Here is an 18071-nt window from a genome sequence, read left to right as displayed (position 1 = left end):
CTGACGACCCCCGGTCACGGCGGCCCGGCTCCTGTCGGCGCCGACGCGGCCAAAACAGGGCCGGGGCCGAGTCGAGCTGACCGCGGCGGCGCGCAGAAACGGACGGCCGACGCGAACAAATGGCCGCGACCCGGGGCCCGGCTGCCATGGAACAAATGAGGCCCGGGCAGCACGACAAATGGACGCGGACCGGCGACGCCCTTCAGCAAATGGTGCAACTCGTGATAAGCTGCCCCGTAAACCCTGTCCGCACTGTCCTGGCCTTCGCCGCCTGCGGTGACGGGCGGCAGTCGCGGAAATCATGTAATTTTCTAATAAAATTAAACCTATATTGTTGTTTTATGATGTCTTGGCCGTGTTCAGACACAACAAGCCACTTTTGTAAATTGCCCTGTGGTGTAAAAACGTTGGAATGAGATCATTTCTTTGGAAACTAAAAGGCTTCGTTACAAATCAGGAGGCGCAGTAGTTGCACACAGCACAGCAGCTATGTTCACGTAAGCGAGAAAAATAAAGCGTTGAGGCGCTGATTGTCCTTCTGTTGGATGCTATATGCATTCACCTCGTCGCATGCATTTTCTTTCCTGTAAATAGGTCACCTCTGCCGACGAATTATCAACCTGAGTGTTTGAGGTCTTTTTATCAGCTAGATGATAAAAGCTTCAAATGTCAATAATTGACTTTAGCGACTTTCCCGGTTGCAGTTTGCTGATGCGTTGGCTGAACACGATGCCGGATTCAATCAAGCTAACACTGAGCTTAGTGAGCTCTAAAACAGCTTCGAACTTTAAAGGTGGTGCCCATGTGGTGCTATGACATGGAGCTGACCTTTGTGTTTATGGCAAAACTAACACACAAGATGTTTGCTCGATTCCTGTAAGATATAAAAAACAGCAGTGCTTTCAACATAATTGACCCTTAACTTTTAAGCAAGAGAAAATCTTGTAAAATATTATATTGATGAGGAGAAAACGTAAATACATGTTAAACTTATTGCAGAATCCTGGCAAGTAATGATCCACAACAACAAATTTTTAATCGTGAGCTCTTATATTTGAATAATTATTTAAGCACATTAACTACGCATTAATTGCTCAACATGCCTATGGTTTTACTGGTAAGTGCTATCTTGCCATTTCAATCCCCTTGAAAGGGGCACAGGCGCGGCGAACGGTAGGTTACCACATAACCATTGTCCTCCATCATATCCCATCCACTCTACTTCTCTGATCTTCAAGTGTCTCTCCGCCCATGCTCTCTGATATATCTCTGCAGTCTGAGCCTCTGTCTCATAATTAGCTCGTCTACCGTGTCGCCCCGTAACTGGCCTACCTTCTCCGGCTAAGCACATCCCGGCGCCTGCAGAGCGAGAGCAGCTCAAACAGCAGATCTCATCAGCGACGCCATATGACGTGAGTCAGACGTTTCATCTCTCTCTCTCTCTCTCTCTCTCTCTCTCTCTCTCTCTCTCTCCTCTCTCTCTCTCTCTCTCTCTCTCTCTCTCTCTCTCTCTCTCTCTCTCTCTCTCTCTCTCCTCTCTTTCTTCTCCTCTAACTCTTCCTTTGCAATTACTGAGCATTGTTTTCAATAGAATGAATCATCCACATCCTATGCAACTATGCACGCCCAGCACTGCTAGAAGTGAACAGCTAAAACTAAAACCACACCCCTCCCAATCAACAATTCACAGCCTTGCGCAGATCACCCATTCCTTTACGCTCTCCGTGCATTTTTACCGTAACGCCCCAGCGCGGCGCCTTGCCACCGACCGCCTCTGTCTGAATCCCGGGGCGGCGTGGCCGGAACCGCCGGCGGTCCGCGCTGCTTCGTCGGCACCGACGAACGGTCGTCGTTGTCGACGAACGGCAGACGGGGACGACGCGCGGCGGTGTGACGGTGTCGGGTGTGCCGCGGCGTACAGTGACGCGATTTAGGCGACTCGGTCCGGAGACGGCGGAGCCAGGGAAGGTGAGAATCAGGGAAGAGGGGATGGAGAGAGGGAGGGAGAGAGAGGGAGGAGAAATGGAGGGATAGCAAAAGGAAGATGAGTCAAGAGAGATTTGTTGTCTTTTTTAACATATGATCGATGGTATTTTTTTCTGTGAAGAGAGAATGGATGGTGGAAGCTGGATAAACGTATGCTTAAATGTTCTTTTGGGCTTTTAAAGTATGTTCCTATATAACTCAAAGAGCATTATGCGCTGCTTTTCATAATGAAATGACAGATCTAACATTATCTACATTTGCCAGCAAGAGGTTCTACACGAACAGATCTAATCCCCTCACAAATCCAAGCGATAACGGAGTGAACCATTACCCCCAGAGAAACGTTTTTCATTATAAGTGAATGTTTATGCTGTTAGTGTTTAAGACAACTTTTCTTCTTCATTTCTTTTTTCGTTGGAAATGGCTGAAAGGAAGCGAAGTCTATAGCTCATAGTTCGTGCTGTCACTGTATGCTACTATTGCCACGACAATGTTCCATATTCAACGAAACTTTCCAAATCCTTTTTATCATTCGGAGTCGCTGCTCAATGCCACTACATTCTTGGTACATACAAAGCACGTTTGATGTTAAATCGATAGTAAACGTTTTCATTTAGCGAAGAATGTCGGTGGGCTTGGCTGAAAATCGGCGGAAGCAATCGGTTAAGACTACAAACGAATGCATTACGTATTTGCTGGAATGTCTGGTTCTAGCGTGCTTTAAATATCTTGATGACACCACTGGGAATCAGCTTATTGCTTTTTTCTATCTACGTTATATGACTATTCCGGATGGTTCTGATGGTTCCTAAATCTGTCTCCGGAGGAAAAAGATATAGCTGTTTTAAATCTTGCCGATACTCGCTGCAGTCAGCATTACTACCCACTGTGAAACATCCGCGGCAACCCACGCTTGCCCCCATCAATATCAAACCAAGCATGGCGAGAGATCTTAAAAATGCTCTCCCCTTTCCTTTCTGAAACCAACCGAATCCACTATCGACATTGGATTTCCGGCCAAATTGTCACACAGCTGCTCACTGCCGTCAGACAAAAGTATCATGAGATGCCCGCTGTTGGGCGCATTTCAAAGGTCATCAGGTGAAAAGGTGCATTACATCGTTGATGATGTTTTGTGGGGTTTCATTCGACTTTTTGCTCATAATTGCGCCTATGCAAGCAAGATAACGTTACGCAAATAGCAGCGCTTCCCTTGAGCGTCCTTGCCCGTTCGTTCACCCACCTCTGTTGAGTTTCTTGTTTATTCCGGTAAACTATTTATGCCGACTGTATATTATCTTCAGAAGCCAATTTATGGAAACCATTTCCTGCAAGAAATTGCCTGATCCCAGCAATTTACGACTTCTAAAATGGTTGGTGAGACAAACGTTTAAGCAGTATTGTGAGTTATGACCTTTGAACAACGGACAAAGTAAACAGTGTCATTAGGCCAATATCAGAGGGAAGTTCAGTTGTATGCCTCGTGGAGCGATGTCCAGTAACATGAATCTAAAAAAATAGCATAATACACAAGATCACAAAGGGCTCAGTCAATTTTACGTTGAGCTTTTATTGGACAAGCCTTTATTGTCATTATATTGTCGTTTTATTATAATCCACTGAACTGAATTTATATTGACGATGAAACTTCATCCGACCAATGCAAATGCCTTCTATGTACTTTTGAAGTTAGTCTCCAAGACCGAAAAGCTGTGACGCTAATTTCCTATGATTCACTGTGAGTGCTGAACACGTAAGTGCCAGTCTCCGACAGTGTGCTAAATCTTGTCAAGCCCGAGCCTCAAGCTGTTTGATTGACAAATTTAAGCATTGATATAATGGTAAATATTTTATCTGCCAAAATGATTACGCCATGGCTTCCTCGGCCCTCCTCACTGGTTCCTAGCCTATTTATGAATGCTGGGATGCTTAGACTTTAGACACGCCGAGTTTCTCGTAATTTTGCCCGCATAGAAAGCTTGGACTAGTGTTAATCAAAACATTTCGCATCTCTTCTGTGAACAACTAATTAACGGAAAATATATCGCACTCAGCACTGAGCAGCTTACTACTTCGCTCACTTGATATTGTTAAACCAAGTTGAAGTGTTTTACAAGATGCTTAATTAAACATAGCTTGAGCATCGTCTAGGATTCACTCCAAAGTTTGACACAATGCCTTTTCTGGCAAACAAACCAACGGCGGCTCGGGCTAAGTGTTCTTTTCGTCACTGCATGTCTGCATTTGTAGCAAGGCCTGTTTATCAAGAGCAAAATTACAACAAATCGGCCTCGTTAGTTGAAGTATTGGATTCACATGTCTTGTCTGCTGACTTTACTTCTTGAAAATTGATAAAGGTCCTTCATTGGGCACGTTACCTTCATTCTGTCAAAAAGCTAGCCTCACTTCTGGAACATATCTAGTATGGATAGGACGGCGAGTGTCTACTGGTGACATATATAACGACTGCCGCTCGCGACGCCAGCTCCTTGTAATACCAATCCCGTTCAATCTATCTCCGGAGCCATGGGAGCTCGTAAAAGTCGTGTGGGGCCATAACAGCCAGGGTCGAACAGATGTGCTACGACAATTGAAGCTGAGTGCGCGTGCTCAGTTCTCAATGATTACTGTGAAAGTGTGCGGCTCTTTGACTTCATTTTACGACATTTATCATTTACGACATACGTCATTTAACGACACATAACAAAAGAAGGCAAAAATTGGTTGACAAAAATTGAACGGGCTTCACAAAATGTCTCTGTTTTCCGAATCAAAATAATTGCGGAACATATGAATGGATATCGCACGCAAAGTTTTCCCGCTCCTGTATGGTTTTTCTGTTCCTCCATTTTACATTTACAAAGCCACGCACTGCTAGAGCTGACCTTGTGTTGGTCAGCGCAGTATTCCGAGGCCGTCTGAAGTGTCGGCCCGGCCGGACCAAACTGACCCCGCCGCGCTGTTTTTCTCTCTCTCCGCACCAAGCTACGTCAGCCCGAGTTACTTGATGTTTCTCGTGGGAGAGTGGACTCTGTGAGAAAATGGTTCTAGTTTCCATCTAAAACTGGGCGATTCTCTGCCAAAGGCCATCCCGCAAACCGATCTTCTTTACAGTCGTGAATTATGAGGTCAGACGTAGTTAAGTTCACGTCAGGCTGCAGAACGGTTTTAGTTAAGATGGTATATTGTGGCAGTAAATTTTTTAAACCATTTTGTCAATACCTTCCCACTATACCGTTGTTTAGCTTCTGTGTTTAGTTGTTTCGACCGATGCGTGCTTCTAAAAGCTGACCAAAAGAGACGAATACTCCGTCTCTGAGAGCTTCTTGCGAATGAGCAATGAGCATGTAAGCCAACTGCACGATGAGAGGATGGATTCAGGAAAGACATCCTATAAGAGCTCCAGTATGACGCCCGTCGTCGTTCCGCCTCCGGCCAGTATCGACCACTGGGTACGTGACCGTCCTGTCAGGTCCAGCCGCTCAAAGGTCAACAGGACCCTTGTAGTCAGGGGCCGGACCGGAGGTGGCTTCATGAGCGGGCTGGCGAGTGCTCATGAGCATGATTGTACCGCTGATTTACCACTTCCGCAGGCACCGTCAATATGGGCCGCATGTAATTTATGACATTAGGCTAATTCAGACACGGTCATTTATTCATTATGCAATATGCATTCCAGGTTGCATTCATGTTTAAGGGGGGAAACAAACTTAAACTACTCTTCCATTTATTGTCCGATTACATGATTGGTCCATGTTTTCACATCTTCAGACATCCGACAAGTCTTAACTCTTTGTACTAAACGGAGCATAATTTTGATTTACTTCACCGCAAAATACATTCGTGCTCTGCTGACCGTCCAAGTCTGATTGACATGTTTGATTGTCAACACGATCATCTCCAGGATTGTTTGACATGTCTACCATAACACTGATATGATGCACTTCTCATGTAGGTCGACGTCTACGAGCATGACAGGGAAGCGGTTGACACGGCACACATATGTTCGTTAACGGGCTAGCGCCGGACAGCGGCGAGACGGTCCTCCGAATAGCCGCGCCGCCGCCCGGGGCGGCCCCGCCGGCGGCGCGGCCCTCTCGGACGGGACGGGAGGGGACGGGAGACGCTTCCCCAGTGCGTGGGCGCTCGGCGCGCGCGGCGGAGGCGCGCTCCCGCGCGCCGAAAGGAGCGTCCGTCGGGTTCGATTTTTTGTAGTGTCTGCCTCCGTGGGATAAGCACGCCGCTACGTTCCTGCGATCTACATCGGCACCGGTGACGTACCCTCTGGCCATGTATATGGCGGCACCCTGCAGTGTCATAAGTGTTTGTCTCCGTCTCTCTGGCCTCTGTAGCCGCCTCGCCCATGGGGTACACTGCCGGAGGCCGAGACGTGACGTGCTCCTAAGCAGTGCAGGTCAGTTATCCCCGGTAAATACCTCTCAGATGGGCGTCGTGCGTGGCGAGAGCTCGCCGTCTCCATGGGCGTGTGTCTCGCGCTTGACGTCGCGCAGAAGAGTCTACCAGCGAGAGGAGATTGGAGAGCGAAGTGCCGCGTTAAGCAGTTCCCTTCTGTGCAGTATCTGCCTGTGCAACGATGGAGCACGCCGCCTTAGGATACGCCATCACCGGTAAGATATCACCGGCGCACTTGACTACCTGTCCGTCGTTTAGGCCACCATCGCGGCCCAGGCGGCCCCTCTGAGCGCTGATCGCTCCATGCGCCGACAGCCCATGCTTATTCGGGTAGCCGCTGATCGGCCCCTCTGCGCGCTGATCGCTCCACGCACTGACCGGCCCCTCTGAGCGCTGATCGCTCCACGCACTGACTGGCCCCTCTGAGCGCTGATCGCTCCACGCACTGACCGGCCCCTCTGAGCGCTGATCGCTCCACGCACTGACTGGCCCCTCTGAGCGCTGATCGCTCCACGCACTGACCGGCCCCTCTGAGCGCTGATCGCTCCACGCACTGACCGGCCCCTCTGAGCGCTGATCGCTCCACGCACTGACCGGCCCCTGAGCGCTGATCGCTCCACGCACTGACCGGCCCCTCTGAGCGCTGGTCGCTCCATGCACTGATCACCGGCCCCTCTGAGCGCTGATCGCTCCACACGCTGCCAGCCCGTACTTATTCGAGTAGCCGCTGACTGGCCCCTCTGAGCGCTGATCGCTCCACGCACTGACCGGCCCCTCTGAGCGCTGATCGCTCCACGCACTGACCGGCCCCTCCCTCTGAGCGCTGATCGCTCCACGCACTGACCGCCCCTCTGAGCGCTGATCGCTCCACGCACTGACAGGCCCCTCTGAGCGCTGATCGCTCCACGCACTGACCGGCCCCGCTGAGCGCTGATCGCTCCACACGCTGCCAGCCCGTACTTATTCGAGTAGCCGCTGACTGGCCCCTCTGAGCGCTGATCGCTCCACGCACTGACCGGCCCCTCTGAGCGCTGATCGCTCCACGCACTGACCGGCCCCTCCCTCTGAGCGCTGATCGCTCCACGCACTGACCGCCCCTCTGAGCGCTGATCGCTCCACGCACTGACCGGCCCCTCTGAGCGCTGATTGCTCCACGCACGACTGCTCCCCGCCTAATTGGTCTGCACGCTCACAGACAGCCGCTGAACGGCCCGCCGGAGCGCTGACGGCTCCCCGCCTAATGGTCTGCACGCTCACACCGACGCGCGCGCAAGCATGAATCGCTGACTGGCCCTATATAGCGCAACTGGCAGCCCGTCTGCACGAATGGAACTCTGACCCGTCCCATAGCATTGTCGGCTCACATACACTGGTAAACAGCGGTACGCACGAATGGATCGAACGCACGCTGACCACCGCATGCGACCACGTACGGCCCGTACGCATCAGGTGACCGCGCGTACGCTAACCACGTGGCCTGGCCCAGCAGTCCTGACGTCACACCGCCCGCAAGAACGGGGTCACGGGGTCGAACGGCGGTGGGCGAACGTGTGGTGCGGTTGACACCTGACCGTCCATTGTTTACTTTTCCCGCCCGACTGGTGTTGACCGTGGGTTGTTTTCGCGCTCTCCGCACCGGTCACCCTAGCGTTATCGTACCCATAATACCGCTGGTGACGTTCCCGGCGAGGCCGCCATGTCGCCAACGCCCCCCCCCCCGATACTGGCGTCTCAGTGGACCTAAGCGCCTTCATCCCACTCACAGGACTGCAAATAACGCCCCTAACTGACGGCCTGTTATCCTGGCCTACAGGACTCCGACCGCTCACCCCAACGGACAACACCGCAGCGCGGAGCGCGATCGGTGGCCCCTGGGCAGACGTGACAGGCCCGTGACCCCCTACAGCAATGCCCGCCCACCAGACGACCACCGGAGCTGACGCGCCGGCGGGCCCCCAGCCGGCCCCGGTACATACCAGCAACAACACGGGCCCACGGAGCCGGAGACCCACCGGCTTGCCCTGTGCCGACCGGCGACGGCCGGCGCCGCGGCCCCGCCCTCATGGGGAGGCGCGGCACACACCCCCGCCTACCCGGCGCTTGGAGGCGCGCCCAACTGGCCGGCGGCCGGAGGCGCGTCCAACTGGCCGGCGCCCGGGGGCGCGCCCAACTGGCCGGCGCCCGGGAATGAACAGTTCGCCGGCGTCGGCCCCACACCCACGCAGTGGCGGATCCAGGGGGGGGGGCAAAATGGGCATTTGCCCCCCCCCAAACGGCATGATTTTAACATTACGCCTATGGACGATGCATGGAAAGAATCGATAAATTTCTATGGTTTGCCCACCCCCAAAAAAAACTCTGAGCTGGATCCGCCTCTGCACCCACGGCCCAGGCCTACAACCGCCCGACCCCCGCGACCCAGCCGAGCGGCGCAGCCAGCACCGGGCACGGGCTGCCCCCACAAATGATCCAGCCCTATGACGAGTACCGACGCTCAGCCGGCGAGACTAGTGAGAGCGTAGCCGCGGCAGAACTAAAGGCACGCGAGCGAGGGGTGGCGGCGGACCGCGCACAAGACCACCAGCAGCTACCGGTAGTGTCCTATGCGCAGCCGCCGGTACCCGCCCTCCAGCTAGCCGGGGTCAGCACCAAGGCCGCCCAGGACCTCCGCCACCGAGGCCGCTACGTCGCGGTCGACGACTCGGGGGATGAAGTAGGGGGCCCGCTGACGACCACCGCCCACTATTTGGCCCGGGTAGCCGAACTGCTGGCTCACAGAGCCTACCATTTCCCGGCGGCGGGGCTCCAGCTGACAAGTTACATGGCGTGGCTGCTGCGTACTTACGCCAACCGGCCCCTCGCCGAAACTCGGGCCGCCGACGCCAAAGCACGAGAGGCCATGGCGGCAAATCCGGGTATTCTGCACACAGCTCTCGACTGGGACGTGCTGTGCCGGCCTGGCATAACACCAATTAGCCACAGTGTGGAGACCAGGAAGCCGCAGCGGGTAATCATCTGCCAGACTTCCTGGCCGGTCGCTACTTTCATGCCAATTCATTAACTTTTTTGAAGGTGGGAGGGTCCCCCTTTAACATCGCGTCTTACGAGTGCAGGACCGCTCGTGAACTGAACATCACAGCCGCTCGGTATGGCCCATACAAAGCCATCGCAATTTGACGTGGCTCTGCCGGCACGGGGCCGCTGACCGGTGCTCGCGCTGACGTCACACCGCGTCACCAACTTCACTGGCAAGCCCACTCATGCCTTAGTTCTGACGTTGTCACACCACCGCCAATTGACCCGTTCCAACGCACACCCCCGCCGGCCGGGAGCACGCTGACGTTCCATCGTGGCTGCCGACCCAGGTGTAAATGCATCCCGCTGGCAGGTAATTGCGTTAAAGACCCACTCCGCGTGTGTCCATTGTAAGACGACACCCACCCGCGCTCTCCGGCTCCGACAGCGGACAGCGCAGTTCCCCTCCCCTCCCCCACTGCCGACCTCACGTTATCGGGACCAACAGCAAACCCGCGCACCCCACCCGCGCACCACCAGCTGATAGTGCTCATGGCACGGGGAGACGAGCCAGAGGGCTGTTCACGGGCCCTGTGTGCGGCTGGACCGCACACAGCCTCCAAGCTCCGCCCACTGCGTCCCTACGTCAGCCTTCCGTCACCGCACACAGCGACCGCTGTGGCCGGTCGGGACCGGCCACAGGAATCCGTCCACCGCACGCAGCCGTGACATCAGAGCCGCCTACCCATCCCCTACCCCCACGCCTGCTGGACGCACCGCACACACCGCACGCAGCAGTGTGCGGTGCCCGTGAACACCCCTCCGGCTCTGGCAGCCGCAATTGGCCGGGAGAATGGCGAAAGGGGCCCTGACATGATGTCGGTTCAGGTCGACCCGGGATCTGACGTAACCACACCGCTGACCGGTGCTCGCGCTGATGTCACATTGCGTCTGGCGAGCGCAGGGACGGCTCGTGATTTGATATCATACCACAGCCGCTCGGTATGACCCTGATATGGCGCCGACGCCAACTGATTCGGACTCTGACATTACAATACCGCCGACCGGTGCTCCCACTGACGTTATATTGCGTCTAACGACCACAGAATGATCTGTAACCCGATTCATAGCACAGACGCTCGGTATGGCCCCTGATTGGTATGATGACCGTATGTATGGCTTGGTATGACGAGCCAGCGCAGTTTATAATCGGATGCTGACGCCACACCACCGCCAATCTACCGTTTGACCGCACACCGAGCTCAGCTGGCTCGGCTCGGGCACCGGACGGCGTAGTCTCCCTCCCCATTACTGCCCCCATATTGTCGGGGCCAACAGCAAACACGCGCTCTCCGGCCCAGCCGCAGTCTGCCGGAGGAGACAGCACAGTGCTGACCGCCCGAGACGCCACCCTCCCCACCAGTGGACCGTTGTTTGTGCTACGGGGCGCCCGCCCTCACCCGGCTGTGTTTGAATAGCACACTGCGGGCAACTATCGGCTGAGGTTCGACAACCACAGCCTCCGCGACGGGCCCAGTATGAGCCGCGACGCCCTTACCTCCCCTGTGCGCGCCCCCGCCCTCCACTGGGCGCTGACAAACTCCAACCAAGTGACAGAGGTGAGTCGACGCCCATTCTCCTAGTGTGTGATCAGTGCTGTTTGCCAACCAACCCTGCCTCCTGCCTGGCGTCTCGTGGCCGCGGCCTGGCCTGCCTGAGCAGGCCACTTTACGCCGCGTCCCTCCTGGAGCACCGATCACTATAATAACATTCTGTCCTGTCGGGTGTGATTGGCGTAAGGAATGGAGGAATGGACATAACGTGAGAGGGACGGCCGGCCGATCATCAGCCAATGTAACGTTCGAGCAGAGTCTGTGCGGCGCTATAGTTAACGGAAGATAACGTTGTTATATGTTCGTTAACGGGCTAGCGCCGGACAGCGGCGAGACGGTCCTCCGAATAGCCGCGCCGCCGCCCGGGGCGGCCCCGCCGGCGGCGCGGCCCTCTCGGACGGGACGGGAGGGGACGGGAGACGCTTCCCCAGTGCGTGGGCGCTCGGCGCGCGCGGCGGAGGCGCGCTCCCGCGCGCCGAAAGGAGCGTCCGTCGGGTTCGATTTTTTTTTCTTTCTTTTTCAGGTCGTCGACCGTCCCTCTCACATCGCGTAAGGAATGGAGGAATGGACATAACGTGAGAGGGACGGCCGGCCGATCATCAGCCAATGTAACGTTCGAGCAGAGTCTGTGCGGCGCTATAGTTAACGGAAGATAACGTTGTTATTGGAAGTTGTCGGCACACAACTTGTCAGCACATGACAGCCCCAGTCGCTATCATCACATGGGAGCTAATTTCATTTCATTCTGATTGTGGCCGATGTAATCTGCTAGTCAATAAAGTTCCGATCAGAACTACAACCGCTAGGTCAGGTGCTAGATACAGTCACTTTATGTTCCATGTTACGACCATAAAACGGCATTTCGCAATAACGATCAAGCTAAAGGACAACTAAAGTTTTAATGGTTGATATCAGTTTGGTGATATTGCGTGTCATTCGCGTCAGCTTACGTCGCATTCACATCGGTTCAGAGTTTAGGTCGCATCTATATCAATTTAAATCGCAGATAAAAATATTTGCTAAAATAAATATACCTATAGAATTTCATTACAAGTACTCCTCAAATTGCCCTCTTCTGTGACGCTTAGTACTTCGTCTCACAATATAGTGTGGCGCTGTGACATAGTTTTCCATTCAGGAAGGACTGTATCAGACTTGAACACTTTCATGCTCTGGCTGGAATACCTTGCCTTAATAAAGCTTCTTCTACTCACCCTAGGAAGTAAAGTTAACGCCTGTCTTTGGCATTTCCTGGTCCTGCTACCCTCTGACACCCCTTTCCAGAACTAAAGGTCAGCCAGCGTTCAGGAGTGTAACTGTGTTCTTTTGGCCACGTGTTCGCGAAGAAAGTGCAAGAAAAACAGTCATTTCTCGAAACTCTCTGCACTGCAGTTCCTAGGGTCACGAGCTCAAAACTTGGACTCTTGCGCTGGCGCTAACGCTGGTCGTTTGGGTGACAGTCTTCAACCTACGTAGCCCCACCTATACGTAGGCGTGACTAAGCGATCGGACTCTTAATGATCACTTGCAACGCACAAATAGTGCCCAGCAAAACAGCTGAACAGCTGACAACTGAACAAACAAGAACGGCAGGCAACCGAGCGCGAACATTTGAACTTGAATTCAACTTGGTATATAGGTAATGTCATAATTAGAGATTAGATACTTTCCACGAAGCTTGTCACAGTAAATAACTCCATAACCAGATTTAAGTTGGCCAGCAATCGATCCTCATTTATTTACACAGGTAAAATTAGTTCTATATGGTAATGCAAACGCTAAAAGGCCCGTAAACGTTTATTCACTATTATGAATAAGTTGGCCAAAGTTAGGCGCTTGCAATGTACCGTGTCATGAAGTTCTTTGCTGATGACATGTAATAGCATGTGTATGAATTAAGCACTGATGAACGCAATACCACCGCATACGGCTTACCAGTAATGCCATTTCAAGCTGGTCGAGGCGTCATAACCGTCCAAGTTGTCTGACATCTGTCCAAGTTCGCCTGTAGTTGACCGTCATACCTGCTGTAGCTGACATGTCTGACACCCTCCAACGATTTCAGGAACTCCACTTCGGCGGTGCGCTGGTGCTTCAAAACATCAGACGCCTGACAAGCGATCAGAAAGCGGTCGAAAGGCGGACAGGAGGCAGGCGAAAGGCGGACAGGAGGCGGGAGACAGGCGGACTGAAGGCGGGTGGACTGAGGGCAGTCCGAAGGAGACAACTGACGAAGAAGCGTTGGACTCGAGTCACCGGTCAAATGCGGCGGACTGGGTCGGTGGCAGTGATCAGGTGGCGACGAGCGAGCCCTCGCAGGTGCTAGGGGTGCGCCGCTCAGGACCCCAGGGACAGAGTGATGGAGGTTCAGGTAGAGGGATGGAGGCGCTGGCTTCTCAGATGGTTCGTCTTATACTGCTCCGTGGCCCTTTCAAACGGTAAGTGCACTCTTATTTGTGAAATTCATGACTGATGACCTAAAACTGTATGTACTTACATGAATTGCAGGTCATTCCATTGAGTCTACATAATGGTTTGCCAAATCAACGCCATTTTAAAGTAGTTCTTGGGTTTTGAATTGTTCCGACATCGATAAAAAACGCCCTTTTGCACGAGCATCAAAAAAGTGCAACTATATGGAAGAACGCAAGTACTTTTGATTTATTTTTCTGATATAATATCAAACGCCACAAAATACCTTGCATAGTATAAGTGCCAGAAGTTACACAATATACGAGCCTTACGACTCACACTTAACCTCCTGCTGCCGTTTCGTTTAACACACCAGAAGACCGAGCTGTTTAATCCCACGAAACCGCCACGGGTCTGCTGCGTCGGGTTTCGGCTCACTCAGTTCGCGATGACGTCTCATTAATCTCGATTCCGTGGCCGCTGTGCGTGCTAGTCCCGCCACAGCCGTGTCCGCCCCGCCGCTCTGATCCGACACGACGGATACCATGCCTCCAGATCTCCCCACGGCCCGACAGCCCACCTCACACGCCCCGACAGCCCAGCGCCCCGCAGCTCCGACATTCCGGCACCCAACTCTGTCCTAAACGGCAGAGTCGGGCTCACCAACCAGTCATGGTTGGGTGGTTGGTGGGAAAGGGAGGCGATCAGCAGGTGGATGGAAACTCACCCCAGCTCGATAGTATGTCCGCCTCTGCCCGCCTCTAGCTCATATACGCCTGTATTTGACACGCCTCCATCCGCCTACTCACGCCTTTGGCCCGCCTCTGCACCTGTCTGCCTTCCACTATCCACATTGGCGTGTCTCGAGATGCCCTGGTTCATCTATACCCGCCAGCACCCGCCTCCGCCCGCCTCTTACCACCAGTCTCTCCCCGCCCCAGGCCGCGTTAGCCGGTGTCCATCGCAGCCGATCCTATCGTCGCGCAGGAAAGGCTCCGAATGCGGGCGGATTTCCTGCCGATCTCCAGTAAATAGGCACTCAGTCGGCGCACCGCTGCACTGTCGGCAGCACGCCCCGCCGAGCCGCACCACCGCCCGACCTCCTTTGCATGTATAATTAATGGCCGTTTTCTTGTCTGGCCCTGTGTCCTTGTGTCACGCTCTGGCTCCATTTCAGAGATAGGCTGTGGGTAGCTTTATCCGGCTCGGTTTGGATAACGGGATGCTCCGCTGGGAAAACCACCATGTGGCTCGGTGTCGGGTGAAAGCCGTGGGCTGGATGGTGTTGGAGGGAACGTGCATTTGACACCGAAACGAGGAAAAATGGTCGGTAAAGACGGTGCGATTCGTAGCGTCAAGCCTTTGTTGTTTGTCTTGTTAGGACTGAATACCTGAACGGCCCACATGTGAGTTGTCTATCGGATGCGGCCAGTCCATGGTCCAAGGGTCTAAATCAATTTGCATGCTCAGCCGGGCGGGACTACGGGCCCGAGCCACTCTGACGTCATTCCATTGAGGAGGGACAAAAACCTGCCACTCCCTGTATTGATCAAACGACTGCGATGGGCATAGGCGCGATACACATCCTATATGCATCCTGACATGACAGAGCTGGTCCTAATGTGTGAGAATATCGCCACGCACCCACGCAGATAACGCCTATTTCGGGCACCCAAATGCGCAAAATACAATGACCTCGGAGTACATAATTAACACGGTGACTATCAGCCCGTATTTTTAGAGCGAGGGAGGCAGCAATAGCTTCTATTGCTCCGTCATTGATCGGAAAAGGAAAATGACTAACACGTTTTTGCCTCAAAGCATCTGATCATTAAGATACGATACTGCACACGCTTTTCAAGACATGAATGACTTTGGTAGCGTATGTTCAATGAACCTTACATTGCCGTTCTGCTGAGAGCTGACTTGCACAAAGTTGGGAGACGAATATTGGTTCTTGAATACACTCTTTGTAAATCGAAGCCGTGCTGCATAACATGTAGATGTATTTTCCACGACAACATGCGTTATCTACATCTGAGATGCTCCAAAAGTTTTTTATACATCATAACCTTGCAGCAAACGGAGAATGTAATGAAGCTGTGGCAAAGACGAGCGACAATAATAGAAAGAGAGAGAAAGAGAGAGAGAGAGAGAGAGAGAGAGAGAGAGGGAGAGAGAGAGAGAGAGAGAGAGAGAGAGAGAGAGAGAGAGAGAGAGAGAGAGAGAGAGAGAGAGAGAGAGAGAGAGAGAGAGAGAGAGAGAGAGAGAGAGAGAGAGAGAGAGAGAGAGAGAGAGAGAGAGAGAGAGAGAGAGAGAGAGAGAGAGAGAGAGAGAGAGAGAGAGAGAGAGAGAGAGAGAGAGAGAGAGAGAGAGAGAGAGAGAGAGAGAGAGAGAGAGAGAGAGAGAGAGAGAGAGAGAGAGAGAGAGAGAGAGAGAGAGAGCTCAGACTACCAACCTCCGATTAGGAAAGGTTTTCAGTTTCTGCCGTTAATCGAGTTGAGTTAAAGGCATCAGGATCAGTGGGAGCCTGGAAAACTATATCTTAAAATAAAAAAGTGGTGTACTACTTTCACACTCTCGGAAACCGGAGATGAATCAAATAAATATTTGGGTATTAAGCTTTGCACCACGCATGTGACCATATAAGGTCAATGGGACAAAGTGAACTGATATTCCCTTATGTCTACTTTTGATCAAAAAGTAGTAAGAGCTCGCGTTGAAGTGCTATTCAACTTTGGTAATTAAACGCAATAATCTGGTATAAGTTTATACCAACATGACTTAAGTGTAAACTCACTAGAAACGTTTACATTTGCGCAAAATGCACTGTGGCCGTTTTCACGACGGAATAGCAGGCATCTATTTAATCCCCATTTGATCCTTTGGTTCCACAGGAATTTTAGTAGTTCTTTTTAGTAGGTTCCCCAGCTTTCGAATGAATGGTGCGTTAGTTTGCTGTTTTTCTATTAAATATCACATCGATTTACTTTATCTAAGGATTTATCACTAATATCAACATAAAGCGTAAGCACAATTATAAAATTATGAAATTATTAAATACTAGTACAATAGTTAAAAAAAGATACTGAGTTGCCAGGCTACGAAAAATATATTCATTTATGGCGCACGACAGACATTTAGAAAGCAGCGCCCTGTTTTATTGCACGCTGCTAGCCGCTTCCATTGGGTTTTGCAGGCCGACGTCATTGGTCGTTACACGTATGCTGTCACGCGACTTGTGGCCTGTCACGGCTCTTTAATGATCTCCACTAAATGAATGCAACAATGGCCTTTTAAGTTGATCTCTGTGGCCATCTGTCTATGGAGCGACCAATATGAAAGTTGGGTGAATTTACCGGGGTTACATGACTATGAGCAAGCAAATGTGTATCAGGAATGGATTTAGGTGGAGAATTGCGCTGGACCATGAGTGCTCGAACGCTCCCAATTCCACGCCGGTTTGGCTTTGGAGCCGAGACAGACGATGCGGGTCAAGGTCACCGCTGGGGTAACGGTGGATTGGCTGCGCCCGAGCACCCGTAACGCGGCACAATTCTCCATCTATGGATTTTCCTATTCGCTCAGCATTGTGATAGGCGTTCGTAATAGCATTTACTCTGCTCATGTACCTATCCCCGGTTATTTAAAAGAAGTTTTTGTGGGGGAATATCACGGCTTTAGGTACGCATAGACCCGGGAACAGGGGGGGCAGCGGGGGCGCTTGCCCCCCCAACTTGGGAGCCGAGGGGGCGGCGCCCCCTCAACATTGAGGTAGCGAGAAAAGATCTTTGCCTCCCTTTTCCGGACTTCTTTCCTTCTTGTTTCTTTACACATCTAAACATCAACACACGGCATTTTCCTTGCCATCTGTATGGTTTCTGCTGATACAGTATCGATTTGACAACATCTGCTATTGTCATCCCGCTTTGATTTGGACCTGATTTTGGCCATAAGTTTGGCAGGCCAGATTTTATACTGGACCATTTTGAGTCAACTTTGAGAAATACATAACGCACAACGGTGGTAAAATCGTTGCTATAGGTAGGTATAACACAGTTAACCCTCTCCGGGTGTGAGGGAGGGGTGTGGGGCGATGAGTGCACTGACGTGGCGCCCTCGGAGGGCGTGTATGGGATGAAAGCTCAGCGACACTAAGGGCTTGTGTGGTGCCTTCGGTTATCGGTAGCACCCTCAGAGTCACCGGCGTAGGGCCCTCAGAGCCGCCGGTAAGGGGCCTTTGAGGCACCGGTGTGGGGCCGTCATGCAGGTGCCGGTGTAGGCGCTCAGAGGTGCTAGTGTGATTCTCTCAGAGGCGCCGATGAGGGTCCTTACAGGCGTAGCTGTGGGCCCTCATAGACGCTGGTGGAGCCGTTACAGACGGGTGAGGGGCCTTTAGAGCTGCTAACGCGAACTCTCTACAAGCCGGCAGGGGGTCTCAGTGACCGGCAAGGGGTCCTTAGGCCGGCAGAAAAAGTCCTGTGGGGTCCTTAGAGACCGGCATGGTACTGTCAGACGCCGGTGGGGCCCTCAGAGTTACTGGTGTGGGGCCCTCAAAAGTCACAGCCGCCGATATAGGGCTTTAATAGGCACTGGTGTGGGCACTCAGAGTTGGGGGTGTGAAACCCTCAG

The 18071-nt window shown here is 52.7% G+C and overlaps 1 protein-coding gene across 3 annotated transcripts in view; it reads left to right on the top strand.

The window, feature by feature from the left end:
* The first annotated feature begins 1689 nt into the window (after positions 1 to 1689).
* Positions 1690 to 18071, top strand: part of LOC122386772 (Down syndrome cell adhesion molecule-like) — an 80415-nt gene continuing 64033 nt past the window's right edge. Inside the window, exons 1-3 of one of the 3 annotated variants that reach the window (XM_043376322.1) lie at positions 6152 to 6185; positions 6430 to 6614; positions 13093 to 13465. In XM_043376322.1, coding sequence (XP_043232257.1) covers positions 13387 to 13465 — 79 coding nt within the window. In that variant the 5' untranslated portion in view covers positions 6152 to 6185; positions 6430 to 6614; positions 13093 to 13386. Of the gene's footprint in view, positions 1969 to 3534; positions 3740 to 6151; positions 6186 to 6429; positions 6615 to 13092; positions 13466 to 18071 lie in introns of those variants that run through there. The other 2 variants (XM_043376323.1, XM_043376321.1) reach the window with 2 other exon arrangements.

Source organism: Amphibalanus amphitrite, unplaced genomic scaffold, assembly GCF_019059575.1.
Source record: "Amphibalanus amphitrite isolate SeventyFive unplaced genomic scaffold, NRLGWU_Aamphi_draft 000262F_arrow, whole genome shotgun sequence".
In the NCBI taxonomy this organism is placed as follows: Eukaryota; Metazoa; Arthropoda; class Thecostraca; order Balanomorpha; family Balanidae; genus Amphibalanus; species Amphibalanus amphitrite.
This window is presented reverse-complemented; position numbering and strand designations above follow the sequence as displayed.